General features: G+C 46.6%; 1 protein-coding gene across 1 annotated transcript; it reads left to right on the top strand.

The window, feature by feature from the left end:
• Window positions 1-60: 60 nt before the first annotated feature.
• ACOX2 (acyl-CoA oxidase 2) lies at window positions 61-27,380 on the top strand. The gene is made up of 14 exons (XM_047097446.1): window positions 61-220; window positions 619-781; window positions 996-1,147; window positions 1,562-1,669; window positions 3,711-3,830; window positions 4,145-4,260; window positions 4,928-5,100; window positions 7,331-7,493; window positions 8,650-8,840; window positions 10,289-10,468; window positions 11,958-12,063; window positions 16,643-16,860; window positions 24,050-24,182; window positions 27,318-27,380. The coding sequence occupies exons 1-14, from the start codon at window positions 61-63 to the stop codon at window positions 27,378-27,380; spliced, it is 2,046 nt and encodes a 681-aa protein (XP_046953402.1).

Below are 27,380 nucleotides of genomic sequence, written 5' to 3'. Positions count from 1 at the left end.
GGCTCAGAGCAGCGAGGCCAGAAGTATCTCTCCTCAGGCACCAAGCAGATCCCAGCTAGGATGGGCAGCCCAGTGCACCGAGTGTCCCTGGGGGATACCTGGAGCAGGCAAGTGCACCCCGACATAGAGCGTGAGAGGAACATACAGTCTTTCAACGTGGAACGGCTCACCAACATCCTTGATGGCAGAGCCGAGAACACCGCACTCCGGAGGAAAGTTGGTAAGAAGAGGCTGGGATGCTTTTCTTGGAAGAAGAGCCCTTCGCTAGCAGTCCCAACTTCAAATAACAAATTTGATCTCAAAATCCCACCGTTAGAGATTCATTCCTTTGGGCTCTAAAGACGTCTTAAACCTGTTCGTATTCCCTGAGCCCACCTGAAGGATAGAAGAGTCCTAGGCAGCAGAAGACCTGGGTGCTGGTCCTTATTCTGCCACTGCATAGCTTTGTAATCTTGGGCAAGTCACTTTCCCTCCTCGGGTGCTTGGTCATTGTGTCTGTAAAATGATAGTAATGTCTGGCTTCCTTTCCACGTCCATGAGGCAAGCAGGTGGGAAGATCTGAAGGTGCCAGGAACCTCACCCAGATCTCTAAGCCTTCTGTTCTTTGTTTTTTGGAAGAGAGCATCATCTGCAGTGATCTAAAATGCAGCCTGAAGGACAATTATTTCATGACCCAGAATGAATGTTATGAGGCCGCCATTCAGAGGAAATTCCACATCCAGACAATAGCAAAGTGCCTGGGCTGGTCGGAAAACAGTCCTGAATTCTTTTACGCTTACAGGTACTCACTCCCAGGGTAGCCCCACCAGAGAGGAATTTACCTGGGATCACCTGGAAACCCTTAACCCCATGAGTGATTTTCCCCTACTTTAAAGGCAGTGGCTGTCGGGAAAGCAGGATGGCAGGTGCCCCTTCCCTCCTGCATGCTGCCAGGCTGATGGTACCGGGTCCCTGTCTCCAAGGCACTACTCAACCACTGCATCTCTCCCCAACAGAGCCGTTTCTGGAGAAGTGGCCTTAACTATACACAGCATTTTCCTGCAAGCCCTCAGGAGCCTGGGCTCAGAGGAGCAGATTGCCAAATGGGCCCCACTCTGCAATAATTTCCAGATCATCACAACATACGCCCAGACAGAACTGGGACACGGTGAGCCAGGGCTCCTGACGCCGTGTGCAGGTTGTGCAAGGTTCCGGAGAGCCCATTCACATCTCAGTGGTCAGATATTGTACAGATTTCATGTGAAAACATTCCAGCGGGTGGCAGGCAAGGGTCTTGAAGGAGGGGGTACCTTTTTCTAATTTACACAAACAGGTCGTATGAGCTAGCAATGGGCAAGTCATTCCTTCTGGAAATGTCAGCGACCATCCCTTGTCATGGGCTGGCCATGTGTCCCCCTCACAGCCCACGGGTGAAAGAGGAGAGATGCCTGAGGGTACAGCGGGGAGCTCCCCCCACTCCAGACTAGGCGGGTGCCTGGCAGCTCCAGGCCCACCAGGACACTCCTCCCCAGGTGAGATGCCTACCCTGGCCCCATGTCTAACTCCCCTCCTTGATTCCAAGGGACATATCTTCAGGGCCTGGAGACTGAAGCCACCTATGATGCAGCCACCCAGGAGTTTGTGGTACATAGCCCCACGATGACTGCCACCAAATGGTGGCCTGGGGACCGTGAGTATCCATCGCCCCCCCCCCCCAGCCCCATCCGTCCCCAGTGAGAACAAAGTTGGACAGCAGAATAGTACTGGCTCTGATTCCAGTGCACCTTGGGTTGATGCCCTGGTCTAGGCTGGTGACCTTGAGCAAATCAATTCACTTTCTTGAACTTCCGGGTCTCACTTTAAACAGGTGGGATGTGAATAATTTCATCAGCGAGCAGCTGAGAGGCCTCCAAGGGAACTTTGAAGTAGCTGAGGAAACCAACTCAACTGTGGGGAATGAGGGCCAAGGCCTCTCTCACAAGCATGCTGCCCCCACACAGACGCCACGCATGCGCGCGCGCGCGCACGCACACACACACACACACACACACACACACACACACACACACATCACAGAACCACAGCCTAGTCCCAGGCACTCTCCACAACCCCAGGTCCTCTCATCTCCCAGGTTAATGATTAGGCTTCCATTCGATCACACAGTTACAGAGAAAAACATCGCTCCCTGCCGCTGCTCCAGACACCGAGGAAGGAAGGCTCAGAGTCGGGTCACTGGCACCACACTGCCCCCGGTGGCCACCAGGTGGCGACCACACCTTGCTCCCCTGAAGCTCTGATTTCCTGAGAGGGGGCACCACCAAAGCCCTCTTCCCCAGATGTGCCAACACACCTCCCAGGGCACACCTATGGCACTTCCAGACCCATTTGATGAACACTTACATGGGGAAGAAAACACAATGAATACGAGGAATACAACTAAGCACAAAGAGGCGAGAGATCAGCAAAGAGGGAGAAAGATTGAGACAGAGAGAATTCCGAGAAATAAGGGAGCTACAGGAGAGCGCAATGAGAGAGGAGAGGGAGGGAATGGATGTCAGATGTCTGATGTCAGAGCCACAGAAAAAAAAGAAACCACATTTGCAATCAGGCTAGGTTGAAATCCCTATTCTGCCCCCTCCAGGCCAGTGACCTTGAGCACATCACTCTCCTCTCTGAGCTTCAGTTTCCTGACCTGGAAAATGGAGCTCATCGGTAATACCTGCCCTGCAAGAACTGGAAAGCACCAGCACAGGGTCCAGCACCACCTGGATATTGAGAAATGGCAATTATCTGTATTCATTATTATTAGGTGGATGATAGATTCATTTATAGACTTTTGAGGACAGAAAAAACAAAAAGCTTGCTCATCCCACAGTGCCCTTTGCAAAACACCGCTGGATTTGTTTGGCTCTTTGGGGCAGTTCCCCCCTCTCTGGGATCAGTGACTTTTTGAGGCCACAAAGGCGCCCATCAGCTGGGATGGGGAGAGGGCAGCAGAGCACTCCTCTCCCTGTGGTAAGGGACCAGTTTTCTCACCACGGATCCTGACATGCACACTCCTGCAGCTCTGACATATATAGACCCTATCTCCCAGATTCCCAAGAAAACGCCTTAAGATCTCCAGCAGCCTCCTTGAGCCTCCCGACCCCATGCCTGTGTACTCTGGGGTGGTTGCTCCACAAACCTGACATTTAGAACCCCTGAACCTCCAGCCACCGAATGGCTGTCCACAAAGCCCTCCAACCTAGTGCATTCTAGAGCCAGACAATCCCATTAAAGTGCTCTGGACTGTTCCAGTCACTTCCAAGGAGGAGTCAAGGTGAGTCAAGGGATATCCCAAAAAAGCATTGCTTTGCTACCCTAGATGCTATCTCTTCCTCTTCCTGGCCCCATGAAGCCAAGCCAGCCCTCAAGCTTCTGAGCACACCGCTCCCTTTGCCTTGCCCTCCCTGCCCTGTGTGCCCTCCTCCCCTGGAAAATACCCCTTACCCTTCAGGCTCCTTGTGCATCCTCCTCTGACCCACACCGTTTGTGAAGGCAGATCAAACAAACCCTATCCTGGCCTCATAGAGTGCCCTGCCCTGCCCCATGCCACCACACTGGTCCTCCTAACCCATTACAGACTGGACCCACATCCAAGCTCCTGATGGGGAGAGTCAGCCTGCCTGCTCTGTACACCAAGTCCTCCTACACCAGAGATCATGCTGGGCCTCTCGTGTTTCTGCCCTCAGTGGGACGGTCAGCCACCCACGCCTTGGTCCAGGCCCAGCTGATCTGCTCAGGAGCCCGGCAGGGAATGCATGCCTTTATTGTGCCCATCCGGAGCCTCGAGGACCACACCCCACTGCCAGGTAAGCCCATGTGACTCCCAGGACCCCTGCCAGGACAGGCCTCCCTGTCCTGAGGCCCCAGAGGTCATGGGAGAAGCTAGGACATGTCTCCCTTGGGCAGGGAGGAGTCCAGTTGGACAGCCCTCATGCTAACTGGCTGGGTGAACTTAAGCAAGAATCAGCACCCAATCTGACCTCAGCCTGATCCCCTGCAAAACAGGTATAAAACCCCAATGTCACAGGCTGCCGTGAGGCTCAGAGGAACTAGAACGTGTGTGTGGTACCCCACACAAAGTACTTGGCTGATAGATGTTCCCGTCTCCATCTCCTTCTAGGAATCACTGTTGGAGACATCGGGCCCAAGATGGGCTTTGACTGTACAGACCATGGCTTCTTGCGACTGGACCATGTGCGGATCCCCAGAGATAACATGCTGAGTCGCTTTGCACAGGTGGGGGTCCTGGAGATGCTGCAAGCTTATGCTGCCTGGAGAGGGGATGGTGGCCCCCTGCAGATTGCTGCTGTCTCTGGGTCCTCCCCCATAGGGCAGAGAAGCAGACCCCACCTCAGAGAGGCTCTGGTATCCCACAGATCTGTGTAAAAACCCAGTTTAGAAGCAGTGTGATATTGGGCAAGTCACTTGGCCTACCTGAGCCTCAGAGTTACCACGGGTAAATGGGGAGGTAGAGCAGTAATGGGGTAGGGTGGCAAAGCAATGTGAGAAGAGGGAAGGGCTGAGAGTGAAAGCATATTTACCTGCAGTGAGGCCTAGACAACCAATCACAGACCGGACACTGGCCGGGTGTTAGAGGAAGTTCTGGAGGTCCCCATCTTGCCAGGCATTACCTTTAAGCTGTGGATTTGGGGGAGGTCCTAGGTGTCCAAGGTGAGGAGCTGTGAACCAAGGCACTTAGGGCAGTGGCTGTTTCGCAAAAAGCACGGGTGTGTTTAACAATCAGCGCGGCCACACCAGCACGCTCTGGCTGGTAGTTGGCCATCTGTCCCAGGTGAGCAGTTTGAGGACTGTGGTGCCTGCAGGGCATGAAGCCCATAGTTATGGGTATAGGACAGTCTGGGGAGTCTTGGCTCAGACTCAACACCTGACTTTGGCCCACCAGGTCTTGCCAGATGGCACCTACCTCAAGCTCAGAAAATTGCAGATCAACTACCTTTCCATGGTGATAACACGGGTGAATCTGCTCTGGGGCGAGGTAACACCCATTCTGCAGAAGGCCTGTGTCATCGCCATTCGCTACTCGGTCATCCGCCGGCAGTCCTGCCTCCGGCCCAGGCAAGACGCACCCACAGGCTGACCACTACGGACAGAACTAGCTCTGATTCCCACAGCACCTGCCCCCTGCTGCCACCCCTCTGCCAGAGTGGGGTGCTGGGAATACACATCACCCCCGTAACACACACGCAACACCTGCCCAGACCTAGCCCATCTGGCCATGTCTGTAGGGTCTCTGTTGGCTCCCTCTAACCCCTGGCTGATCGGCTGCCCATCCTGTGTCTGTCAGTATCTGACCCCATGGGGTTTCTGTGAGATCATTTGTCTTTGGCCTGGACCATCAGATCTAACTCAGTCTGTCTGTCCAAATCCAACTGGGTCCTACCCGGCTATGACCAGCTGAGTGTGTCTGGGTCAGCCACTTGCCAAATTGCAGGTGACTGTGGCTCCTGAGTTTGTTCTGTCAGGATGTGAGTGATTGTGTCTGGAAAAGCCCAACTGTCATACCAGACAGTATACGACTGAAGTTGGTTCTGTCTGGCTGCAACTGTCAGCATCCTGTGGTATGTCCAAGTCCGGATCCATTTTGTTGTATGTGACTGTGTCAAGCTAATCCTCCCTCTGCCCTATGGGACCAAATAGCCAACTACTCTCTGTTTTTTAACATGTGTATGTGTACCCATGCATATGCATGCCTGTGGAAACGCACACAATTGCCAGATTCAGCAAAAGAAAATACAGGACTGCCTGTAAACGGCAAATAATTTTGCTGTAAACAGAAAATAATATACAACCACTATGTCCCAAATGGGGACATGCACCCAGGATGTGGCAACATGGAGCTGAGCATATGGTGCCCCAGTGAGCATGGCAGGGGAGGTACAGCCATAACTGATTCAACTAGTGGTGCTGAGGGACAGGCTTCAACCTGCCAGTTCTTGTCCCAACTCTGCCAAGTGGCCCTGGGCAAGTCCTTTGCCCTCTCTGGGCCTCAGTTTTTTCACCTGTAATGTGAAGATGAGAGAACTTCCAGCCCAAGAACCTGGTGATGTTTCATGCCATGGACTGAAGGATCCAGCAGTCTAAGCAAAATGGACTGCAGGTCAGATGCCAGGCAGACCTGGGTGGACCACAGCTAGGCCACTTGCCAGCTGTGGGAGCTTATGCTAGTCACCCCACCTCTTTGTCCCTCAACTTCCTCACCTACGACACAGGGTGACAAGAGCAATCTTTCAGGGCAGTGCTAAGAGTAAAAAGCAACAAAGCATGCCAGGCCCGTAGCCCAGGACCCTTTCCTCTGGCAAACCCAGGGTCCCCGTGCTGGCCCGGGCTTCAGATTCCTGGGGTTAGGGAGTCTTCTCTGGAGGACAGGGGTGCCAGGGAAAGGTGCTGCCGCCGTCCCGTCCAGACTTCAGTTTTCTGGGTTGCAGAAGTGTCCCAAGTATGGTTATAATAGTATGTGTCTAAGTGAGGGGTTGCTGACCTGGGTTCCTCCCAGAGAGCCATGGGAGACTCCTCACATTCATGCTTTTTTTTAATCCACAAAATAGTTACTCCAGGCCCCTTCATGCTGGATACAGTCTCGGGCACTGAAGACACAGCAACAGACAAGGCAAATACAGTCCCTACCTTAGGATTCCATCAGACCCAAGTTCACATCCTCAGAGTTACTGATTAGGCTCAATGTACCTCCCAGCACATACGATGTGTACCTGGACTTTGAAAGGTCAAGTTTGAAATCATCAGGGGTACAAGACCACAACCCTTTACTTGAAATCCTTGGGACCAAATGTGTTGGAATTCATAACTTTCATATTTTAGCAGGATAATATGGTGCATATGCTATAATTTTCTAAACTTCCCCCATAAGGGGCAACATCCATAAGCAAACATGTCAATATTTCTGCAGAGAATTGTGTGGATATTCATGTTAGATAGAATTTTAAGATCATTAATAACTTCATGTCAGTTCAGGTCAAGTTTTGCAGTGAGTTATAAAAAACTATCACGTTTTTAAAATTTATTTGAGAGAGCAAAAGCGAGCGAGGGAGAGAGGCAGGGAGGGAGTAGGAGAGAGAAAACCTCAAGCAGGCTCTGCACTGTCAGCCACAATGTGGGGCTTGAACCATGAGATCATGACCTGAGCTGAAATCAAGAATCAGATGTTTAACCAACAGGTGGCCCCCCACAAAAGCTATCAGTTTTTAAGTATTTTATGGCACTGGGGATATGGGAAGTGGGGAGGTGGCATGTAGCAATCTTCTAAACCTTCTTCTTTTCTTCCACTCAGTGACCCAGAGGCAAAAGTCCTGGACCACCAGACACAGCAGCAGAAACTCTTTCCTCAGCTGGCCACAGCCTATGCATTCCATTTCCTGACAAGCAACCTCTTGGAATTCTTCCACAGCTCCTATGATGCCATTCTGAACAAAGACTTCAGCCTCCTGCCTGAGGTACCTGCTCTCTGCTGGGGGTGGAGGGGTGGGGTGCAGGAGCTGGGAAATGGCTGAAATTGTTCTCATCACTGGGATGCAGCCACAGCCCTGTTCCCACAGGCTCCTTCTACTATCTCCTCTCAGCCTTCCAACATCCCAGGGCACCCAGGGTGAACTGTACCTCGACATATAAATCCACCTACATCTGGCCTCCAGAAAGCTCCAAAAATGTTAGAGGGAATAATCACACATAATACATACAACACAGGAGCACAATCCCTGGTGTGTATTTGAAACCTAAAAAGCCCCCCAAAATTACAGTCATTGAGAACACATTTGGTGGCACAATTTGACCTGAATTGATCTGATTTATCCCACTGGACGTATATACATTTTGCAGCAGAAATATTAATGAGTTTGATCACTAAGGCTGCCCCAGACTCTTCTGGGTATTATATATAATCTACCTTAAATGCCCTGCTTTAGCTTTCTAAAATTCAAAAAACATTGATTCCAAAATACATCCGGCCCCAAGGGTCTCAGATAAAGGACCAAGGACTTAGATATACTGTAACATTTAGTCCACCAGACCCTGGGCTTCATAAGCATAGCTTCATTAATCCTCAATTGTAGAGCAGGCAGCATTTTATATTCCCATTTTACAGATTAGGAAAGTGAAGCACAGAGAGGTTAAGGAACATAACCTTCCTCCCAAGGACTTAAAAGTCTGAAAGATAGGTTAAAGGCTTTCAAGAAGCCAAAGCTCAAACCAGGTCTGCAGCCTGGAAGCTCCTCCTACAACTCAGGCCAGTGGGCTGGTGGTGGACCTCTACCCTCACAGGACAGCTCTCCAACAACCCCACTTGACCAGCAAAATCTGCAACTCCTGGATGATGGTGAGCCCAGTCCTGGAAGCACCCTCTTCCAGGGATCCTGGAGACACTGGCCTGGACAGTTTTCCTTTGTCTTTACTACAGCTACATTGCCTCATTGTGTGATCTTGGGCAAGTCACATAACATCTCTGAGTCTCAGCCTTCTCAGTCATAAAGTTGAGAGCTGAGGAAACAATCTTATGTCATGGGGTTGTCGTGGACATACAGCAGGTTGTATGAGCGGTAAGCATGGTTGTTACCGGAGGGCCCCCTTACTTGCCCTGACCCCCTGTTCTCACAGCTTCACGCACTGAGCTCAGGACTCAAGGCCATGGCGTCAGACTTGTGCAGCTGGGGGACTGAGCTGTGCCGCAAAGCCTGCGGCGGCCATGGCTACTCGAAGCTGAGTGGCCTGCCCTCACTGGTCGCCAGAGTGACAGCCGCCTGCACCTACGAGGGTGACAACACTGTGCTCTACCTGCAGATGGCCAGGTAAGGCCCCTGCGTGGGTTGAAGCGGCAGCCAATGTCCATGGTGGGAACGGACGCTGGGCAGGGCCATGCGGAGACCACCCAACCAACCCACGAAGTCTGGATCCCGCCCATCCGGAGCTTTAGGAAGGCTGGAGAAGAGTGCAGCTTTCCCTCACTTCACATTCTTCGGTGGCTCCCCACTGCTAGTGGGAAAATGCCACATTGCCCGCCCCCATCCCCACTCCCCCCACCTCCCTTCCCCAGCTGGCCAAGTTTCCTCTTTCCCAGCACGGGCTTCACGAACGCTCCCTTCCCTCGCCCGAATACTCTGGCCTGGCCTGCTAGGCCTGCTGCTGTAAGCGGCTCATTCTGCGGGGCGCTGCTTAGATGCCCGCCCTGGCGCTCCCACTCAACACCATCCGAGTGTCTCTTCTCCGTGAGCCAGAGCTCCTGGGGCCTTGCCCACCAACTGTCCTCAGGCTTAGCACAGGGCCTGCTCACGGAGGCTCCCACCTGAGAGGCAGGAAGGGACCCAGGATTCGCGACCGACAAGTGGTGGCTTCTGTTCATTCTCTTCTGTCTGTGGGGGCTTGGACTGACCAGGCCTTTCACATTTATCTATCCTCAGGTGACTCAACAGCGCACATGTTTCCCCATGCAAGGAGAAAGGGCTTGCTAGCAAATAGGCTATATAATATTCTTGAAAAAATTTATCATATGTAGTATTATGGTGCTTTTTTTTTTTTAAATTATAAGGGGGATACAGTATCATGTATTAGAAATTCTGTGTCCCACATTATAAAAGCAATACAAATATTTTCTCAGTTTTCACAAACCTTCTATCAGGTGAGTATTATTATCCCCATTTAAATATGGAGACACTGAGGCCAAGGGAGGTTTAGTAACTTCCACAAGCATCACAGAGGTCTCAACAGAGCTGCCTGGGAATCCAGGATTGGCTGAGCCCAGAGCCTATAAGCACTGGATCATCACAGGAAAGAAGCCGAGAGTCACCTGTAATTCTCCCACTCGTGTTAGCCTTCTTACACCTATCCTTTCTCAAGTAAGAAAATTTAATCTCTGCTGCCACTGTACAATTCAGCATAAATCCCCAAATCACAAGATCCTAACCAGAAGAATAAATTCTGTTTGCTCAGATACCAGAAGGGTTTCGGTTCAGGATCTGAGTGTCTACCCAGCTCTGCAGTTCCAGCCTCCTTTCACTGTGGAAGAAACCACAGTCTCCGGGTGCATGGCCCTGAGGGCCTCACAGCTAGGGAGGTGGGGGGGGTGGGGTGGGGAGGGCTTTGGGGTGAGGATAACCATCAGGAGGGACCAGGCAAGAAACTGCATGGTCCTGGTTCTCCTATAGGGAGTGTAAGAGTGCGTGTTTTTGGAGATAGGGGCGCTGGTCTATCCCACAGGCCTCCCGCTGCTCACTGGCTCCCACCCCCACCCCACCCCCAGGTTTCTGGAGAAAAACTACCTGCAAGCTCAGGCATCCCAAGACTCCACATCGCAGAGATCTCTCCCTCAGTCTATTGCGTACCTGACTGCAGCTGACCTGGCCAAGTGCCCAGCCCAGAAAGCAGCTGACTTCCTCCACCCACAACTCTACACCAAGGCCTGGGCACACGTGGCAGCCAGGTGAGCAAGAAATTGGCCATTCCACTTGGGGACGGGCTCCTTCCTACACTAGGGCCTTTGGGATGGGATGGGTGAGCATTCGTGCATACTCCTCTAAAAAGCACCCCCTTCCCCAACCTCAGTCCTCTCAGTTCCTGCCACCGTGGGCAGAGAAGGGGAAGTCACATCCATCAGCCACCATCACTTCCCCATCCTCATTGAGCTAGTAGGACATCACCCCTCTGGCCAGTGCAAGGAACTTTTTATATCTATAGGTTTTTACTGTGATTTACAATGCAACGAATGTACCATGTGTAAGTACCACATCAGTATGTAAATACCAACAAATAAATAAAAGTAAACACCAATATTCATAGAGGCCTTAATACCCCAACCTGTGGTTCCCAGGCTAGTTAATAATTGTTTCAAAATCATGAGCAACTCTGGACATTCATTTATTTATTCCACAAATATTAAATTCCTACAATGTGCTAGGCACTATTCTAGGTACTACAGATCTTATTAGTAAACCAGTCAAGAAAAGCCTAAGCCTCACAGATCTAATATTTTAGTTAGGGGAGGTAGAGAGTGCAAAATAAGGCTGCTCAGGGTAATTAAAATGCCATTATACTGACTTTTGCTTGGACCTCAATGTGACATCTGTTTATCTATTCCCCGACAAGAAAAAAAATAAATATCGCTTAATAAACAGTTTGCTTTGCATACAAATTCCAAGGATCATGAGCGGATGGTCAGGAAATAGAAAATAAAAGGAAAAGGTTAAGTAAATGGCAAATGACCAATTTAGTGGTTTGGAGAACAAGGGTTTGTTTGGTTTTCTTTTCTTGCCTTTTAAGTTTCCTTAGGAAGAACCTGAAACAGACTGGGTGACTGACAGGCCTCACTAGCCTTTACAGGAAAACCACTGTCTTTGCTCAGCCACAGAAGTTACTGGTATCAGGATGGTGTCTGCATTACAAAGGAGGGTCAGTGCCTGCCCTAGAGTGCTCAGGCTTTACAGGTCAGAGGTTAAGCTGCTAGTTATGTGACTCTGGACCAGTTAGTTACTAGTTATGTGACCCTGGACCAGTTAGTTAACCAGTTTGGGACTCAGTTTTCCCCATTGTAAATTGGGAATGCCTACCCTTAAAAGGGTTCAAGAGAGGGGCACCTGGATGGCTCAGTTGGTTAAGCGTCTGACTCTCGGTTTCAGCTCAGGCTCGGGTCATTATCTCATGATTCACGAGTTGGAGCCTATTTGGGATTCTCGCTCTCTTCCTTTCTCTGCCCCTCCCCTGCTCAAGCTCTCTCTCTCCAAATAAATATTCAAAAAAAAATTTTAAGAGTTAAAGAGATAATGTGTAGCATTTAGCCTTGTAACACAAATAGTCAATAAATGGGAATTACTGTATTTCTATTTCTGAGGGACCCCAGGCAGCCTGAGACCAAACTCCACCAGTCCCTTTCCCACTCAGTCAGAAAGCTGAACCTTTTTTTCTTTGGCCTTCAGGCTCATAAAGGACTCAGCGCATCACTTGCAGACTCTGATGCAGTCCGGGGCTGACAGGTATGAGGCATGGAACCAGACCACTGTCATGCACATCCAGGCTGCTAAGGTGAGCTGCCCATCAGCTGAAGCTCCAACTGAAAGGGCCCTATTTGGTTTCCCCAGCAGGCCACCATGCTGAGAAAATCTGAGCTCTGCCATTATTCCCCAGCCCTGCTCAGTGGCTGCCCTCATTTCACTTCCAAGGCTTTCGTGCAGGATATTTTAATTAAAGGACTTAACTCCAAAGCAATCTTGCTGACAGCTCTTAGGGAAAAAAAAAAATGTAATGAGGCAGTGTTATTGGATTTGCTTCAGGTTGTTCAAATATTTCCTCCCAGATAGAAAAGCAGGTTAAGTCTCCCCTTAGCCCCACAGGCAATCCTTAGATGTCTGTTTCAATTTCTACTATGTTTTGTGTTTGTGCATAATTCACATTCAGTCAGCAAATATTTGACCACCCCCTCAACACCAGGCATCGGGCTGGGCACTGTGAGACACAGGCTGCCACAGAATTCCAGAGATGTACATCTCTCTACCCAGCTTGAGGACCACAAAGTCTTCCCAGAAGCGGCATGTAGGCCAAGACTTCCAGGATGAGCTGAAATTAGCCAGCCAAAGGGTAGAGGCTCTGGTTTTGGAAATGAAGATTTCCTGGCAAAGGGAACAGCAGGTGAAGAAGGAAGAGGCAAGAAAAGGCATGGTGCTTGAGAAAATACAGATCCTCAAGGAGGAGCTACAGGAGGAAGCCTGAAAGCAGAAGAGGAAGGCAGGTTGGGGAGGAGAAAAGATAGGCTAGGCCTGGGACCTTCTGCATCACTGCGAGAAGTTTGGTTTTGTTTTCATTGCAATGGGACATCTTTGCAGACTTTGTATCAGGGGAGTGAGGTGATGAGAGTTTCATTGTAGAAGAGTCATGCAGGCTGCCTAGGGAGCAATGGGGGCCAGTCAGGAGCAGGCAGCAGCAGTCTGGGCAAGGACTGAGGGTGGTCCCAACCATGAACCTGGCAGAGGGCATGGAGAAAAGTGAGTGGATGCAGGCATATTAAGAGCACAGAAGTAAGGAACAAGTCTCAGAGAGTAATGGGTGAGAAAGAGCTCGAGCTTAGGCAGCTGGCACTCTGACCCTACCTACAGCTGGAAAACCATGGTGAACACTTCAATCCTCAGGCATCAGGCCCAGGAAATGGCAGGAAAGCCCAAAGAAGTGTTTGGTGGCAGCCCTCAAGCGGCAGGCTGGGCATGAGCACCACCTGGTGACCCACCACCCCTCCCACATCAGCTGGTGCTGGTATTAACTCTGCCACCATCCACTGGGCTGTGTCCACCGCAGGGGCACTCCCTGCTATGCTAAATGTCCTATTAACACAGAGGAGGGTGAGCCGAGGCTGTGCTCTCATCAGACTCTCATCCAAAAAAGGAACCACAGCTGCCCATTATTCATCCATTTTCCAAACCTATGCCCTGCCTTCCAAAGGGCCAGACAATGCGTGCCAGGGTTACCTCATTTAACACACACAACCCTGGGGGTGAGAGCAGCATAATCTCCATTTTAAGGATGAGGAAACAGAACTAAAAGGAATGAAGTCCCAGAGGTAGGAAATAGTTATGATGCTTTGCTTTGCTTTCTTTTCCCTCATGGATGCAAGCCGTGTCCCCAGAGAGCCACTGTGTGTGAGGGAGGGAGGTGATCCCCAAGTTCTAGGGGCACCAAGCTCAGCCAGTCTAGAGAAGAAGAGCAAGTCCCTTCTCCCCCAGCCATTGTAAGCTGAAGAAAAGTGGCTTCCTGGGGAGATGGTGCCCAAGATAAATCTCCAAAGTCATAACAGGCAGAGAAATCTGCAATGTCTGAGCTTCATGCTTTGGAAGAACCACGTACTCTGCAGGAACCTTAAGCACCCACCGGGTCCCATCTAGAAACCAGAAATATGCAGGTAGAGAGTGACAACAACACAAGGGGACTGGGGACAGTGGCAGAGTGGTGGACAAGGAACAAGCCCTGGCCTAAGTTCTGTATGACTTTCCTCTCTATGTGACTGACCCCTGGTTGTCCTTCCTTTTCTGGCCTGTAACTTCCCAGTATGTAAAACAAAGGGGCATCGACAGGAACTTTAAGCTCTGATGGATGGGCTATCACCCTATAATCTGAGATCCTGCCTCGGAGAGATGTCAGTCCCTAGCACCACTGGAGCAAATGCTGGTACCCACTATAATCCAGCCTCGGTCTCTACTGGCTTTGGCAACACAGCATAGTAGTTAAGAGCACAGACTCTTAACCGGGAGGTGGACTATTCTGATATGGATCTCGTTGCTACCACTTACTAGCCATGTGACCTTGGGTGAGGAATTTAATCTTTCAGTGCCTCAGTCTCATCTGCAAAATGGAGCTCATAACAGTACCTACCTTTTATGATGATTATGAAGATTAAATGAGTTAATACATGTAAAATTAAAGATGCACCTGGCAATGCAACACATCCCACCCCCTCACCCAAATTAGGCAGGATGCAAGATTTAAACCAACATATACAAAAAGTAAATAAAGTTCACTGTGTTCAGAGCATGGTGCCAAAGTGGGGTTCACCCTGTCACAGAAGCAGAGGCCGGGGCCCTCAGGCAGTTCTTTTTTGATCACTGCACTCCACAACCCATGGTCCTGAGAAATTAAGGATGTGGCCCTCAGCTTAGAACAGGGGAGCAGGGTCTATCCGGTTTGAGCACGGAGGGCTGTCTGACTCCACAGAGGCAGCAGAGCACATCTGTCCCTCTTCTACCTCCAAATATTGCAAACTCTGCGTGCCTGTGACGACACCAGGTCCAGGTGGCAAAGTGGTGGCGTTCGCACCCGTGCGGAGGCTCCGTGGGAAAGGCAGATCCCTCCCAAAGTGAGAGACCTGATGGGGTCACTTCCCTGTGGAAGACTTTGGTGGTTCTCTGACCCCCACAAAATGAAACCCCAACTGATGTGATTTGATGCAGGCTTCAAGAGCAAACGGTCAAGAAGGAATTCTTTCTTGAGACATTTTCGGTGCAAAAAAAGGTAGTTTTGTTAAAGCACGGGGACAGGACCCACGGGTTGAAAGAGCTGCCGTGGGGTTGTAAGGAGCAAGTGATTATATACTTTTAAGCTGGGAGGGGTAGACACAAAGGAAGTCTCTGAAAGGATTTTCATAAGTTACAGGATCCTGAAGACCCGGCTGTTGTCAAGCTAAGGCTTTTTCCTCTAGTGAGGTATTAACATTAAGGCAGTTGGAAGTTCCTGGAGGAATGTCACATTCGGCCTGTCTCAAGTACTTATCAATGGGCTGCAACTTATAAGGAAATTTAATTTCATCTACATTTCTTTTGCATTTGTTCTCCACATCACCAACCATGTCATTCACGGCCCTTTACTGACCCAGGTCCCAGGTGGCCCACCTGCCCTAATGTGTACAGTCTGTCCTCCCCTCAGTAGACTGCTTGTAGCCTCCTGCAAGTACAGTGTGCAGTGTGCACAGGAAATCCCCCCTGCCTCAAATGGCCTTTCCCATTCTTTGTCCCCCTGAGAAAATTTCTTTGAACCCTCAAGACAGTCTAAGCCTAGCTACTTAAGGCCTTACTGGGAAGCTATCTGGATATCTGCATTTTGACAAGATCACCAGCTAATCTGTCTATACATAAAGATTTGAGAAGAATTTAATATGCTCTCCTTTCCTCCCTACCCACCTGCCCCCATGGAATTCATATACCTCACCTGATAACTATAGTGTGATTTGTCTTGGAGAGAAGCGGAATATTCAAAATACCTAACAACTGGTAGGGCAGGGGCAAGGGCCACTCAGAAAGCACTTCAGGCCTAATGGAGGCAGAGGCCTGAAAGTCTCCTGCTGGGCCAGGCATTCATCCTTTATTTGCTGAGCTGTGGGGAGGAGGAAGTCCCAGGGAAGGATCCTGGCTGACCCAAGGGGCTCTCACAGGGTTGAGGGCAGTGGTCACTTACCAACTGGTACAAAAGTTTTACGCTTTTTATGTAAGCTCTGTGCCCAATGTGGGGCTTGAAACTATGACCCTGAGATCAAGAGTCATATGCTCCACCGACTGAGCCAGCCAGGAGCCTGAAAGTCTTATTTTAACCAGTGACAAAGCAAGACTGTTGGATATGGGCTAAATAACAGCCCTGCTTACCTCACAGAGTTTACTCTCTAGCTGGGATAAATTTTGTGTCTATCTTGAGCCTCTACTTTCTCTCCTCCACAACGTACACAAGCACATATATACACACACACACCACTGCCTTGAACATGGCAAACAATAAACAGCTGTTTTCTCAAGAAGAGTGGTACTGTCCTCCACTGTCTCCAGGCCAGCCTCCAATACCCCTGTATTCTTTCTACTTTTCAAATCTATTTGAAATTTCCCCCAAACAAAATAAGGAAGCTAAGGGCCGAGCTCCAGAGCCCACAAGCCCCCAACATAAGCACACGCCTGCGTGCGCACGCACACACACACACCATCAAAAAGACTCAGTCAGACCCACAGCCAGGAGAAAAGGCAGCTGCCAGCCCGCTGGGAAACACATGGCCACAGGGGGCTTATTCCAGCAGTCTTCCTAAGCTTCCAGGACTTCTGAGGTCAGAAATCAGAAGCTAATGTATCTTTGTGTCTTTTAGGCACACTGCCATTATGTCAGTGTAAAGAATTTTACAGAAACTCTGGACAAACTAGAAAATGAACCAGCAATTCAGCAGGTGCTCAAACGCCTCTGTGACCTCTATGCTTTACATGGCATCCTGACAAACTCGGGTGACTTTCTTCACGATGGCTTCCTATCTGGGGCCCAAGTGGATGCGGTGAGAACAGCCTACCTGGATCTGCTCCCCCTCATCCGGTAAGTGGCTGGCCCTCAAACCATGGTGAGCTTCAGAGACTAGCCCTAGACCCTTTGTTCACTTCAAACTCCAAAATCTTCAGCTCCAAAATCTTGCTAAGTGGGGTCTGGCAAAAGCAGCAAACCACTCTGGAGAGGTTTACACTCTAGCATGATTACATCAACATAAAGCATTATGGATTAGTGAAAGAAAAAAAATTAGAAATATAAATGCTTAAAAACAAATTATCTCACTATCTCAATTGAACTCTTCAACATTGTAAAGGAAATAGGAATAGTATCTAAAGGAAGCATACCACATATTCATAATATGTAAACTTTAATGAGTCTGAATCATGACTAACATTTAAGGAACATTTATGTGTGCCAGGCATTATGCCAAAAGCTTTCACATACATCATCTCATTTAGTCCTTATAGCCTTTTGAAACAAATACTGTTAATCTCCCCATTTTACTGGGGAGGAAATTCAGGCTGAGGGGAGTTAGGTAACTCGCCCAGGGTCTCACAGCCAGCCAGGGAGGAGCCAGATACAATCTGGGGCCTGTCTGACCCCAGAGTATGCGCTCTCAACTGTATGAAAGTTAAGGTGGGGCTACTGTTTATTTCAAACGCATCCTGGTCTTTGTTGAATGTGTTTAAGCGAGTTCCTACTAAGTTGACTAAACTTATTTTAATCCTTCCTCAGCTCCAAGGTGAGATTTTTTTTTTTAACTCAGCAATTCATACACTGATTCATAAAACAATAATACAAATAGTTCTTAAATGCAACATAATGCAGTGTAGTTTAGGGTCATGACATATTAATGCAATACTTTTCATTCTGTTACATTATATATAATCTAAATGATCACTTTAAAAACATTGAAACCAAAGCCCCAACCTGAACAGAGCACTGGAAGACAGAAATTAAAATAATACAGAGCAGTCACCACTGTCCTTAAGTGAAAAATGGGCTGCCTTGAGAACGCAACCTTTTCTGAGGAAATATGATGCCGTTTTATACGGGGTGGTATAGTGAGTGTGTGTGTGTGTGTGTGTGTGTGTGTGTGTGTGTGTGTGTGTGACTCTTACCCTACGACCTCCAATAGCTCACATAATCTACAAGACTAAGATAATAAAAAGGAAAAAGATTTGAAATTTAAAAAATAAGCTACTCATGACAAAGTTTAAAAAAAAAAAGACTAGATCAAATTAGTTTTATTTCTAACAACATGCAACATGTTACAAACCATTTATGGCTTCACATAAGCACCTAACAGATACTTGGCAGTCGGTAAATGTTCAATTAAATCATCAAAACTGTCAAAAATACATTTTATAGAATTATATCCCAGGTATTAAACTTTCCCTAATGTACAGACTCCAGTGGTGGGAACCACTAATAGCAGAACTGAGTATTGCACAGTTCAGCCCAAGTGTATCTAATCTGGAAATGCTTGGCATTTTTTTTAATAGTTTACTTATTTTGTGAGAGAAAGCATGAGTGGGGCAGGGGCAGAGAGAGAGGAAAAGAGAGAATCCCAAGCAGACTCCACGCTCAGCTCAGAGCCCGACGAGGGGCTAGAACCCAACCATGAGATCATGGCCTGAGCCAAAATCAAGAGTTGGATGCTAAAACAACTGAACCGCCCAGGAGCCCAGGAAATGCTCAGCATTTAAAGTACATGAAGACAATAATATTCTAGCCCTGATTGGCAGTGATGATGAAACACAAAAGATCACCTTAACACTTCATAAGCATGATTGTTCTTAACCTGCAACGGCATTTCTAAGTGCTTGCCTTGGTGCCAAAGACTTACAACTTAGGACAAGACCAGCAGCACTGACACAAATAGGCAACTTATGCGTGCACTGAACCCACAAACTGATTTACTCACATATGTACTTAAGTAATCTTCCTATTATTGCAAGGTTGTCAGGTATGTTACAGACTCCACACTTACAAAAGTTCTGTGTCACAATTCTCTGCCTGATTACTTAGTATCAACCTCTGATTTCTGAGATGACAAATAAAGGATGGCACGCTATTCCATGTGATGCTAAGAACCAGCTCTGTGTGCAATGGTACTTAGCTGACCCAGTTTATAGTTGTTTAAGGGGTCGTAAGGTCGTAAAATCTCAGTTGGGGGACATTCAGGTGAAGATGGCACGTTGAACATATGCATTTACTTTTGTTCTCCTGAAACCCAACAAAACACCAGCAAAGGGATTAAAACTTTTAAAAAGGTATAGACCCACAAAAAGAAAGAAAACAGGAAAGGAAACCTAAATATAAGAAAGTAAATGGACAGTGATTTAGCAGACCTGGGGAAACTGGATCATAAATCAGAAGTGGGAAACAAGTTATACCAAAGAACCCCAAGAACTAGTAGCGCTGTGTACCTCTGGCAATGGGGATGAAGGTAAGACCCACAGGATGGGCTGGAAGTCTGTTTCAGAAGGCTCTGAACCCTCAGTTCCCCTCCTTCTCTGTGAGTGGTTTTGAGCCTTTTCCTTGACCTCACCCTGGCAGAAGGGTACATAGAGGGTCTGTGGACCAGGGAACATTAGGCACAGGTGAGAATGAGGCTACCCTTCAGAAAACACAGCCTGAACAAATGTTTGTAGGCCCCGTGCTAACAGCCCCCTCCCCTGGCCGTCTTTTCCCTGGTTCCCAGAAAGCTGGCAGCCAGGCTCGTGGCCTACAGGAAGATGATAGCACACTCCTTCTCTGGAGAATCTGACAAGCCCAAAGGAGAGAGAGCCAAAGACACTGACCCCACGGTCCCCCAATTCACCCCATAGAGAATCCCACATATCTACAAGCACACCCAGACTTCTAAGCAGCTAGCTAATGCCCCACTCTTAGCTATGGTCAGACACTCAGGGATCACCAGACACCTGCGAGAAGCCCCTGACATAAAACAGAGCCCAAACAAGCAAGAACGAAATAACTTGGAGGGTAGAAGAGAATCTTCTGGGAGAAGGACTTTTTTTTAAAAGATAAGTAATATCCTCAAAGAGTTAAGAGGGAATATTCCAACCTCAAGCCAAGAATGTCATTTCTTAAAAAGTAATATTCAGAGGGCGCCTGGGTGGTTCAGTCGGTTGACTGTCTGACTTCGGCTCAAGTCATGATCTCACAGTTTGTGAGTTTGAGCCCCACGTTGGGCTCTGTGCTGACAGCTCAGAGCCTGGAGCCTGCTTCAGATTCTGCGTCTCCCTCTTTCTCTGCCCCACCCCCGCTCACACTCTGTCTCTCTCTCTCTCTCTCTCTCAAAAATAAATAAGACACACACACAAAAAATTTTACATGATAGTGGAAATGAAAAAAATCAATTGAAGGATTGGAAGATAAAGTTGCATAAATTGCACAGAAAAGAAAGCAAAAAGACAAAAAGATAGAAATTAGGAAAAAACATTAAAATAGTAAGAAGACTGATACTAACTGTCCATTATCTAAAAAACAGATCTAGAAAGAGCAGACAGAGAAAACAGAAGGGAACAAGCCATTAATTAAATAATTCAAGAAAATACTCTTCAAATGAAGGTAATGAGTTTCAGACTGAAAAGGCCACAAATGCTTGTAGACTAGAGGAGACAAACACAGACAGAAAACATAAGTCAAACAGTATGCAAAATGGTACTGCTAAGAAAAGGAAAGCAGGGAAGGGGATCAGGAATGCTGGCGGTGCAGTGGGAGGGACAGTGGTTTTAAGTAAGTCAGAGAAGGCCTCCCAGAGAGGGTGATGTTGGAGGAAAGATCTCAAGTGGAGGGGAGGTGAGACGAGCCATGGGCTGGGGGCGGGCAGGGGGGAAGCACTCCAGGCAGAGAAGTACAAATGTTGAAGGCCAGAGCATGCCTGGCACATCCATCCAGAGAACAGAGAAGAGGCCACAGAGGCTGGAGCCATGTGACTAGGTGGAGAGTGAGGGCAGAGGGCAGAGAGGTAAGGTGTACTGGGGCGGGGGGTGGGGGGTACGATGGGGGTAGGGATCATCACAAAGACTTAAGACTTTGGCTTTTACTTTGTGTGAGAAGGGGACGGTTTTCAACATAGCATAAGACACAGTCTGAAGTCATCTGATGTATTTTTCTAAAGGATCACTCCAGTTGCGACAGTAAGGAACTGGGCAGGGGACGAATAAAAAGCAAGGAGCCCAGCTAGGAGGCTACCTCAATAATCCAAGTGAAAGATGAAGATGGGTTAGACTGGGTGCCAGCACTGGAGGTGGTGGGAGGTGACTAAAGTTTGGATATATTTGGAAGATAGAATAGGATTTGCTAACAGATTAGGTACAGGATGTATGCGACAGAGAGGAGCTCAGGTTTTTGGCCAGAGTAGCTATTTACTATAAATGTGCCAGGTTTGGGCAGGATGCACAGGAAAAGCTGTAGAAGATCAGGAGTTTGGCTCTTTATTTTTTTAAGTTTTATTTATTTAAATAATCTTTACACCAAACATGGGGTTCAAACTCACAACACTGAGATCAAGAATCACACACTCTATTGGCTGAGCCAGGCAGGTGCCCCAGGGGTTTGGTTTTGAACATGTTAAGTTTGAAGAGCCTGTTAGAAATTAAGGAAGATGTTAAAATGCAGGTTAAGTGAGACTGGAGAGATCAATTTGGAAGTCATTAGCATATGGCTGGTATTTAAAGCCATGAGGATATCCCATGGAGTGACTGGGTACAGAGAAGAGGCTGGAGTACTGAGTCTTGGGACCCTCCAAAGATGAAGAAGAGGAGGCCTTGACAAGAACTATTTCAGTAGAGTGGCAGAAGTTAAAACCTGAACAGATCCAGTCTACAAGAACAGGTGGAGAAGAAGAAATAGCAAAGCATAAACAAGTACAACACTTTTAAGGAGCTTTATCATAAAGGGGAGTCGAGATCTGGAATAGATGATGGAGAAGGAAACAAACTCAAAGCTTGTTGTTAAGATGGGGGATAGCACACCATGTTCACATGCGAAAATGATTCAGTAGAGATGGGGACTTTGACATTGTAAGGCAAAGGCAAGAGAATTTCTAGAACATCGTTTTCTGGTAGGCAAGAGCAGAAGGCACCTACTGGACAGAGAGGGACTGGCGAGAGCTGGGAGCCAGAACTGCATACCTGTGCTAAAAATAGAGAAAGCACCATACCTATAGGTGCACAGGTGAGAACTTGTGGGTGTGCTCTTACTGCTTCCATTTTATCAGTGAAATGGGACGAAGAGCCATCGAAAAGAGAGAGATAGGGAGGCAGGTGGCATGGATTTAAGGATTAGAGAGAAGGTGTGAAATAATCCCCGAAGAGAATAAAAGAGTACAGGAACGAGAGCAATGTCATAGGATTGCTAGGCAGCCGGAAGGGCCCACTTGAGCCCGTTACACCGGTCGGTACTGGTTTCTGGTCGACCATATAGAGCCACAACGGTGATGTCACACAGTCAGTGAAAAATGTGGAATATATTTTTGAGGAAGGGAATATAAAAGACCATGGAATTTCAGCTGAATAAGAAAGGAAGGGAGACCACCAGGAGGATGAGCGACATTAAGTAAGTGGCAGGTGCCAGTAAGGTCAAGGAAGTATAAACAGCCCTAAATGAAAATCACCTCACAGCGATGATGAAGGGTCATCCAGAGAGGATTAAAATAGGTAGGTACAGTATCCCAGTCATCTCAAATGCTTTGCGAAAGGAGGGCTAGGGAAGAGTATAAAAAATCGCATGTTATGCTTTCTACCCTTTGTTAAAAAAGAAAGAGAAGTATGTGAACAATTTTTTAAAATATTTCATTCAGGGGCACCTGGGTGGCTCAATCCGTTGGGCAACTGGACTCTTGATTTCAGCTCAGGCCGTGATCTCACCATGGGTGAGATGGAGCCCTGTATTGCGCTCAGGGCTGCTGGGGCAGAGCCTGCTTGGGATTCCCTCTCTCCTTCTCTCTGCCCCTCCCCTGCACGCGTGCATGCTCTCTAAAAAATAAGTAAATAAACTTAAAAAAAAAAAAAGGTTAAAAAATATTTCATTCAATAGGATAAAATAAAGCACATTTTGTTGCTTGAAAAAAGAAGAAAAGGGGGGTTGCCTGGAAGACTCAGTCAGTTAAGTCAGTTAAGCATCTGACTCTTAAATTCAGCTCAGGTCATCATCCCACAGTGGTGAGATCAAGCCCCAAATGGGGCTCCAAGCTGAGTGTAGAGTTGCTTGGGATCTTCTCGCCCTCTCCTCTGCCCCTCCCCTGCTCACTCTCACTCTCTTTCTCTCTCAAAAATAAATAAATAATATAATATAATATAATATAATATAATATAATATAATATAATCTTTAAAAAGCCCAGAAAATTAAAAAAAAGGGTTATCAGAGTCAAAAGACTAGAGGGAGTAAGCTAAAAGAGCAGGGATGGTGAAAGGAATGCCATCTGCATCGCGGAGAAGGTACAGATGTTGCCGTCAAGTCTTGGGGTGGGATCCTGGTGGAGAATCACCAGGCGGGGCTGCAGAACAAGGTCAAAGGAGAAGATCCATGAACTGAGAAGCCACGTTTTAGAGGAACATTCAGGTAGACAATGAAATCACTAAGGATGATGAGTGTTGGAGAGAGAAATAGCAGGCCAGGAAGTAGATCCCTCTTAATAGGAGAGACATGGTGGGGACACAGCTCAACTGTGAGCAGGATACATAAAGTCACAATAATATGCAGACATATAGTCTTAACCATGTAAGTACCAAATGCAAGTCTGACCAGTATTTAAACTATATATTGGGAGCGGGAAGGCCAAGGGGAAGAAGCAGGAGAGAGCGGGGATGAGATAGGGGTGAAGGGAGGGGACTAAAAACATATCTTTTGTAATGCAGACTCAACAGACAATATCTAAAACTGAACAATCAAGAAGTAGCAATCTAAACAAGACATTTAGAGATATTCAAGTAAATACCAAAAATAGTAGCTAAAAGACCAAGACTGATTGCACGGTGGAGGAAGTAGAGGTGGGACGGGGATATACTGATTTTAACTAACAAGCCTTGAAGACTACTAGACTCTTTATACAATGGTATATATAACTGATCAAAAATTAAAACGTTTAAAAAATTAAAGCTGAGTTGTTCAAAAGTGAATAATGATGCAACCTCTAATTAGGTGTTGTTATTCACCATCCCTGATTAATTAGATTCATAAGAGCAATCTAAAATACTCACAAACTCTTGTTTTCTCTCACAGGAAGGATGCCATCTTGTTAACTGATGCTTTTGACTTCATGGATCAGAGCTTAAACTCAGCACTTGGCTGTTACGATGGCAATGTCTATGAACGTCTATTCGAATGGGCTCAGAGGTCACCGACCAATACTCAGGTAGTTGAGTAGAACACATTATAAATTATGTAAGAGAGCAGAGAACAAGCAGTGAATACACTTCCATGTTTTCTCATTTTAATTGATTCCCATTAGGTTGGAAATTGCTTGGCATAGCACGTGTGTTTAAAAGAGAATACATAAAAGAAACCAAGAGTAGGGATGTGGTCTGGCAGGAACTCTGAGTCTGGACTGCAATCAGCAAAATGCATTGCTCAGAATTTGGTAAAGGGAATTAGGAGGAAGGCCCAAGTTCTAAATCGTGGCTTGACATACTCAAGAGCATATACACATAGTGGCAAACTAGCTTTTAAGTCACAAAAATAAGATAAATCATTGCAGTGATTTAGCCATCTTATTTTCAGCCTTTAACTCTGTTTTGTGGTGATAAAAATGGGTGATAGGAAACTTGGGGTGGGGAGATCGCTCTCACATCTGTCTGCTAGAGATGCCTCCTTCCTATTCATTCTGAGGAACACAATCCCAGGAACAAAAAAGGCTGCTGTACTGCCATCAGCAGCCCAGGAAAGCCATATAAACAATTACAAGGGTTATGGCAAAAAGATCCCCAGCTGTCTAAGAGAGAATACCAGAACTCTAGGTCATTAACAGAAGGGGAGGACTCATAAAATCCTAATAGTCTGGGGCCTGCGTCCCAGACTCTCTGCTGTAAGCCTCACTGGGAAAGGTTATGAATGTCAATGACTACAATAAGCAGAGTAAAGAAATAAACCCTATATTCAGAATTCAGTAACTAATACTTAATAGATTTGATACAGATGATCAAAACAATAGTCTATAGATACACAACAGATTATTTTAAGGTCTATGGTGCAAATATGTTTTCAGATAGTGAGGCTTACTTTTTTACCCCTTAGGTCAAATTTCAAAAAAGGTGTCTTACTTAACACCTTATAAAATTGGCAACTCTCAGGCTTTCATTCACACTTAGCATGGTGTTAGACTTGCTCTTTGCATTTTGCATCCTGTCATACCTCATGGCTTAATTTAACACGATTATCTAAAGTTGTAACAGAACTGGTTACCTCCAAGAGGTTTGTCAGATAGAAGGCCAATCAATCCATTTTGGTCATTCCCTGTCTCCAAGAAGGCATCCTTTTAACTCAACAATATAAAGAACTTAAAGAACATATGATACATTTACTTCTTAATACAGTTAATCTACTTGTGCTGTGTTACTTTTTCTAATAATTACATCTCCCTACTTTCTAATATTTAAATCGTGTCATAAAACGACAGCAGTCCTCCTACTCCAGATTAGCTCCTGTGGTCTAAGGATAAGTGTATGCTCTTTGGTGCTCCGGAGAAAAACTGACTGCTGTAACACCTGTCAGCAAATGCTGACGTATCTAGCTCAAACCTGCTTAACTAGCAACACAAGGAAATATGCCACTTCTTCTGATTCCTCATCTTCACTAAAGAACATAGGGAGCGTTCTTATTTGTTTTACTTCCTTTCTAACCTTTATTTTAAAAGCATTTAATCTGGATACTATATGAGGGCAGGCTTACGTAAATGAGGGGCATGACTGGCCTACAGCACCAACAGATAAAACATTATGCACTTCATCCCATTCACTTTTCTCTTTTCCCTACCTCCTGCTACTTGACTGTGAACAGAATGGACTCTTCCTCTTCCTAACTCCAGGATCTAGCTCAGAGTAGACACTTTACATTTATGGAATAAATGAACATAGTTTTATGACCCACACAGTAAGACGAAGGAACCTGCTGCACACACATTGCTGCAGACTCTGACCATCTTGGCTTACATCACCTTGCTACAAAGGTGACAGGTACAGCAACGTGGCTCTTCCATGCACAGCAATTTAGGAATGTGAGATTACAAATGACCTTGGGGAAATGTCTCCAGTTAGTTAAAATGAGTCAGTTGACTGCTAATATATATATATAATCTTATGTTACTGGCTCCTCAAGAGTCCACCAAAATAGCACTTTAAGGTATATTTTTCTAATCTGCTATAATTTTGAAGCTGCAGTAAGAGACATTTTTCCTCATCTGCACTAGTAGAAAATGGCACACTGCAGGTATTTCAAATACATTAAAACAACAACTACGTTGAACCTGCCTTGGAGACACAAAAGTACAAACAGGAATATATTTCACTGATATTTTCTACCAAAAGAAAAGTGCTATGCTAAGTTAAATGTCTTAGAACCATAAGACAGTCTCTCTTCTAGCTGGGGCAGGTTGAGTGTTGAGCTTTATCCCTAGACAGAATGATGCGCTCTCTCATGGTTCACTCTAGCCATGGTGTGTTATTTGGCTTTTTTTTCCCCCCTAATCTGGATGCTACTTCAAGCCAGGTTCTCCAAAGTGAGCTACAAAAGGTTGTTCCTGCTCCGTACATGAACTCATATTTAAGTGATTCCCTATAGATACAAACAGTGCAGGAATCACTGGGGATATTTTCAAAACAAGAATCCTATTTCCCCCAATTATTCTATTGTAAAAATGTGTCCAAGTAATTGCTAGATGCATTAAACATACTTACCGATTCATTCATTCAGTCATTCAACAAATATTTGTTGAGCATATGCCACATGACAGAAACTATTCTTGGTACTAAGGCTACAGGGAAGAACAAAAAAGTCACAAACGCCGTCTTCAATGAGGAGCTTAAAGTTTTTAGCCTAGACAAGCAAAAAAGTAAGTAAACAATATAAAAGATGAAGCTAGAGCTGGGCAGGAAAGAATCAAGACATACATTAGAGGACAATGGGAGATAATGTGATCTGAGAGTACCTTGCCCACCTGGCTCCGCCTTCTGGCCCCTTGCTTTGTGGGTAAATGTTCAATTTCAAAGAACCTCAAAAAGTCAAGCATTTTATTTGTATTAAATTCCAAAAGCAAATGATAAGCTGTTTCTTAATTGGCCACCTGCATACAATTTAAAATCTGCATGAGAAAAGGAAGGATGCCCTTTGGAAAAAATGTTCCCCATATGTTCACACAAAATAGGTTTAAAAAATAATTTTTAAAATTAAGCATCTTATGTAATGTTACTTTTTTTAAATGAAAAACTTAATTTGAAGGTAAAAGTCATTAATCCTGACAGATATATCCTAACAATGCACTTTTTTCTACAAACAGGGGAACCCTGCCTATGAGAAATATTTAAGACCACTATTACAAAGTTCAAGAGCCAAGCTGTGA

Source organism: Lynx rufus, unplaced genomic scaffold, assembly GCF_022079265.1.
Source record: "Lynx rufus isolate CCGP_SWC_20201006 ecotype Redwood Valley unplaced genomic scaffold, mLynRuf1.p SCAF_4, whole genome shotgun sequence".
NCBI lineage: Eukaryota > Metazoa > Chordata > Mammalia > Carnivora > Felidae > Lynx > Lynx rufus.
Note: the sequence above shows the minus strand (reverse complement) of the source record. Positions and strands in the feature narration are given on the sequence as shown.

What these genes read in the sequence shown, in the direction of transcription:
- ACOX2 (XM_047097446.1), top strand. Translation starts at nt 61, where the DNA reads ATGGGCAGCCCAGTGCACCGAGTGTCCCTGGGGGATACCTGGAGCAGG. An exon ending in GGACCACACCCCACTGCCAG is followed by an intron (nt 3,831 to 4,144) that starts GTAAGCCCATGT and finishes ATCTCCTTCTAG; the next exon opens with GAATCACTGTTGGAGACATC. An exon ending in CAGTCCTGCCTCCGGCCCAG is followed by an intron (nt 5,101 to 7,330) that starts GCAAGACGCACC and finishes TCTTCCACTCAG; the next exon opens with TGACCCAGAGGCAAAAGTCC.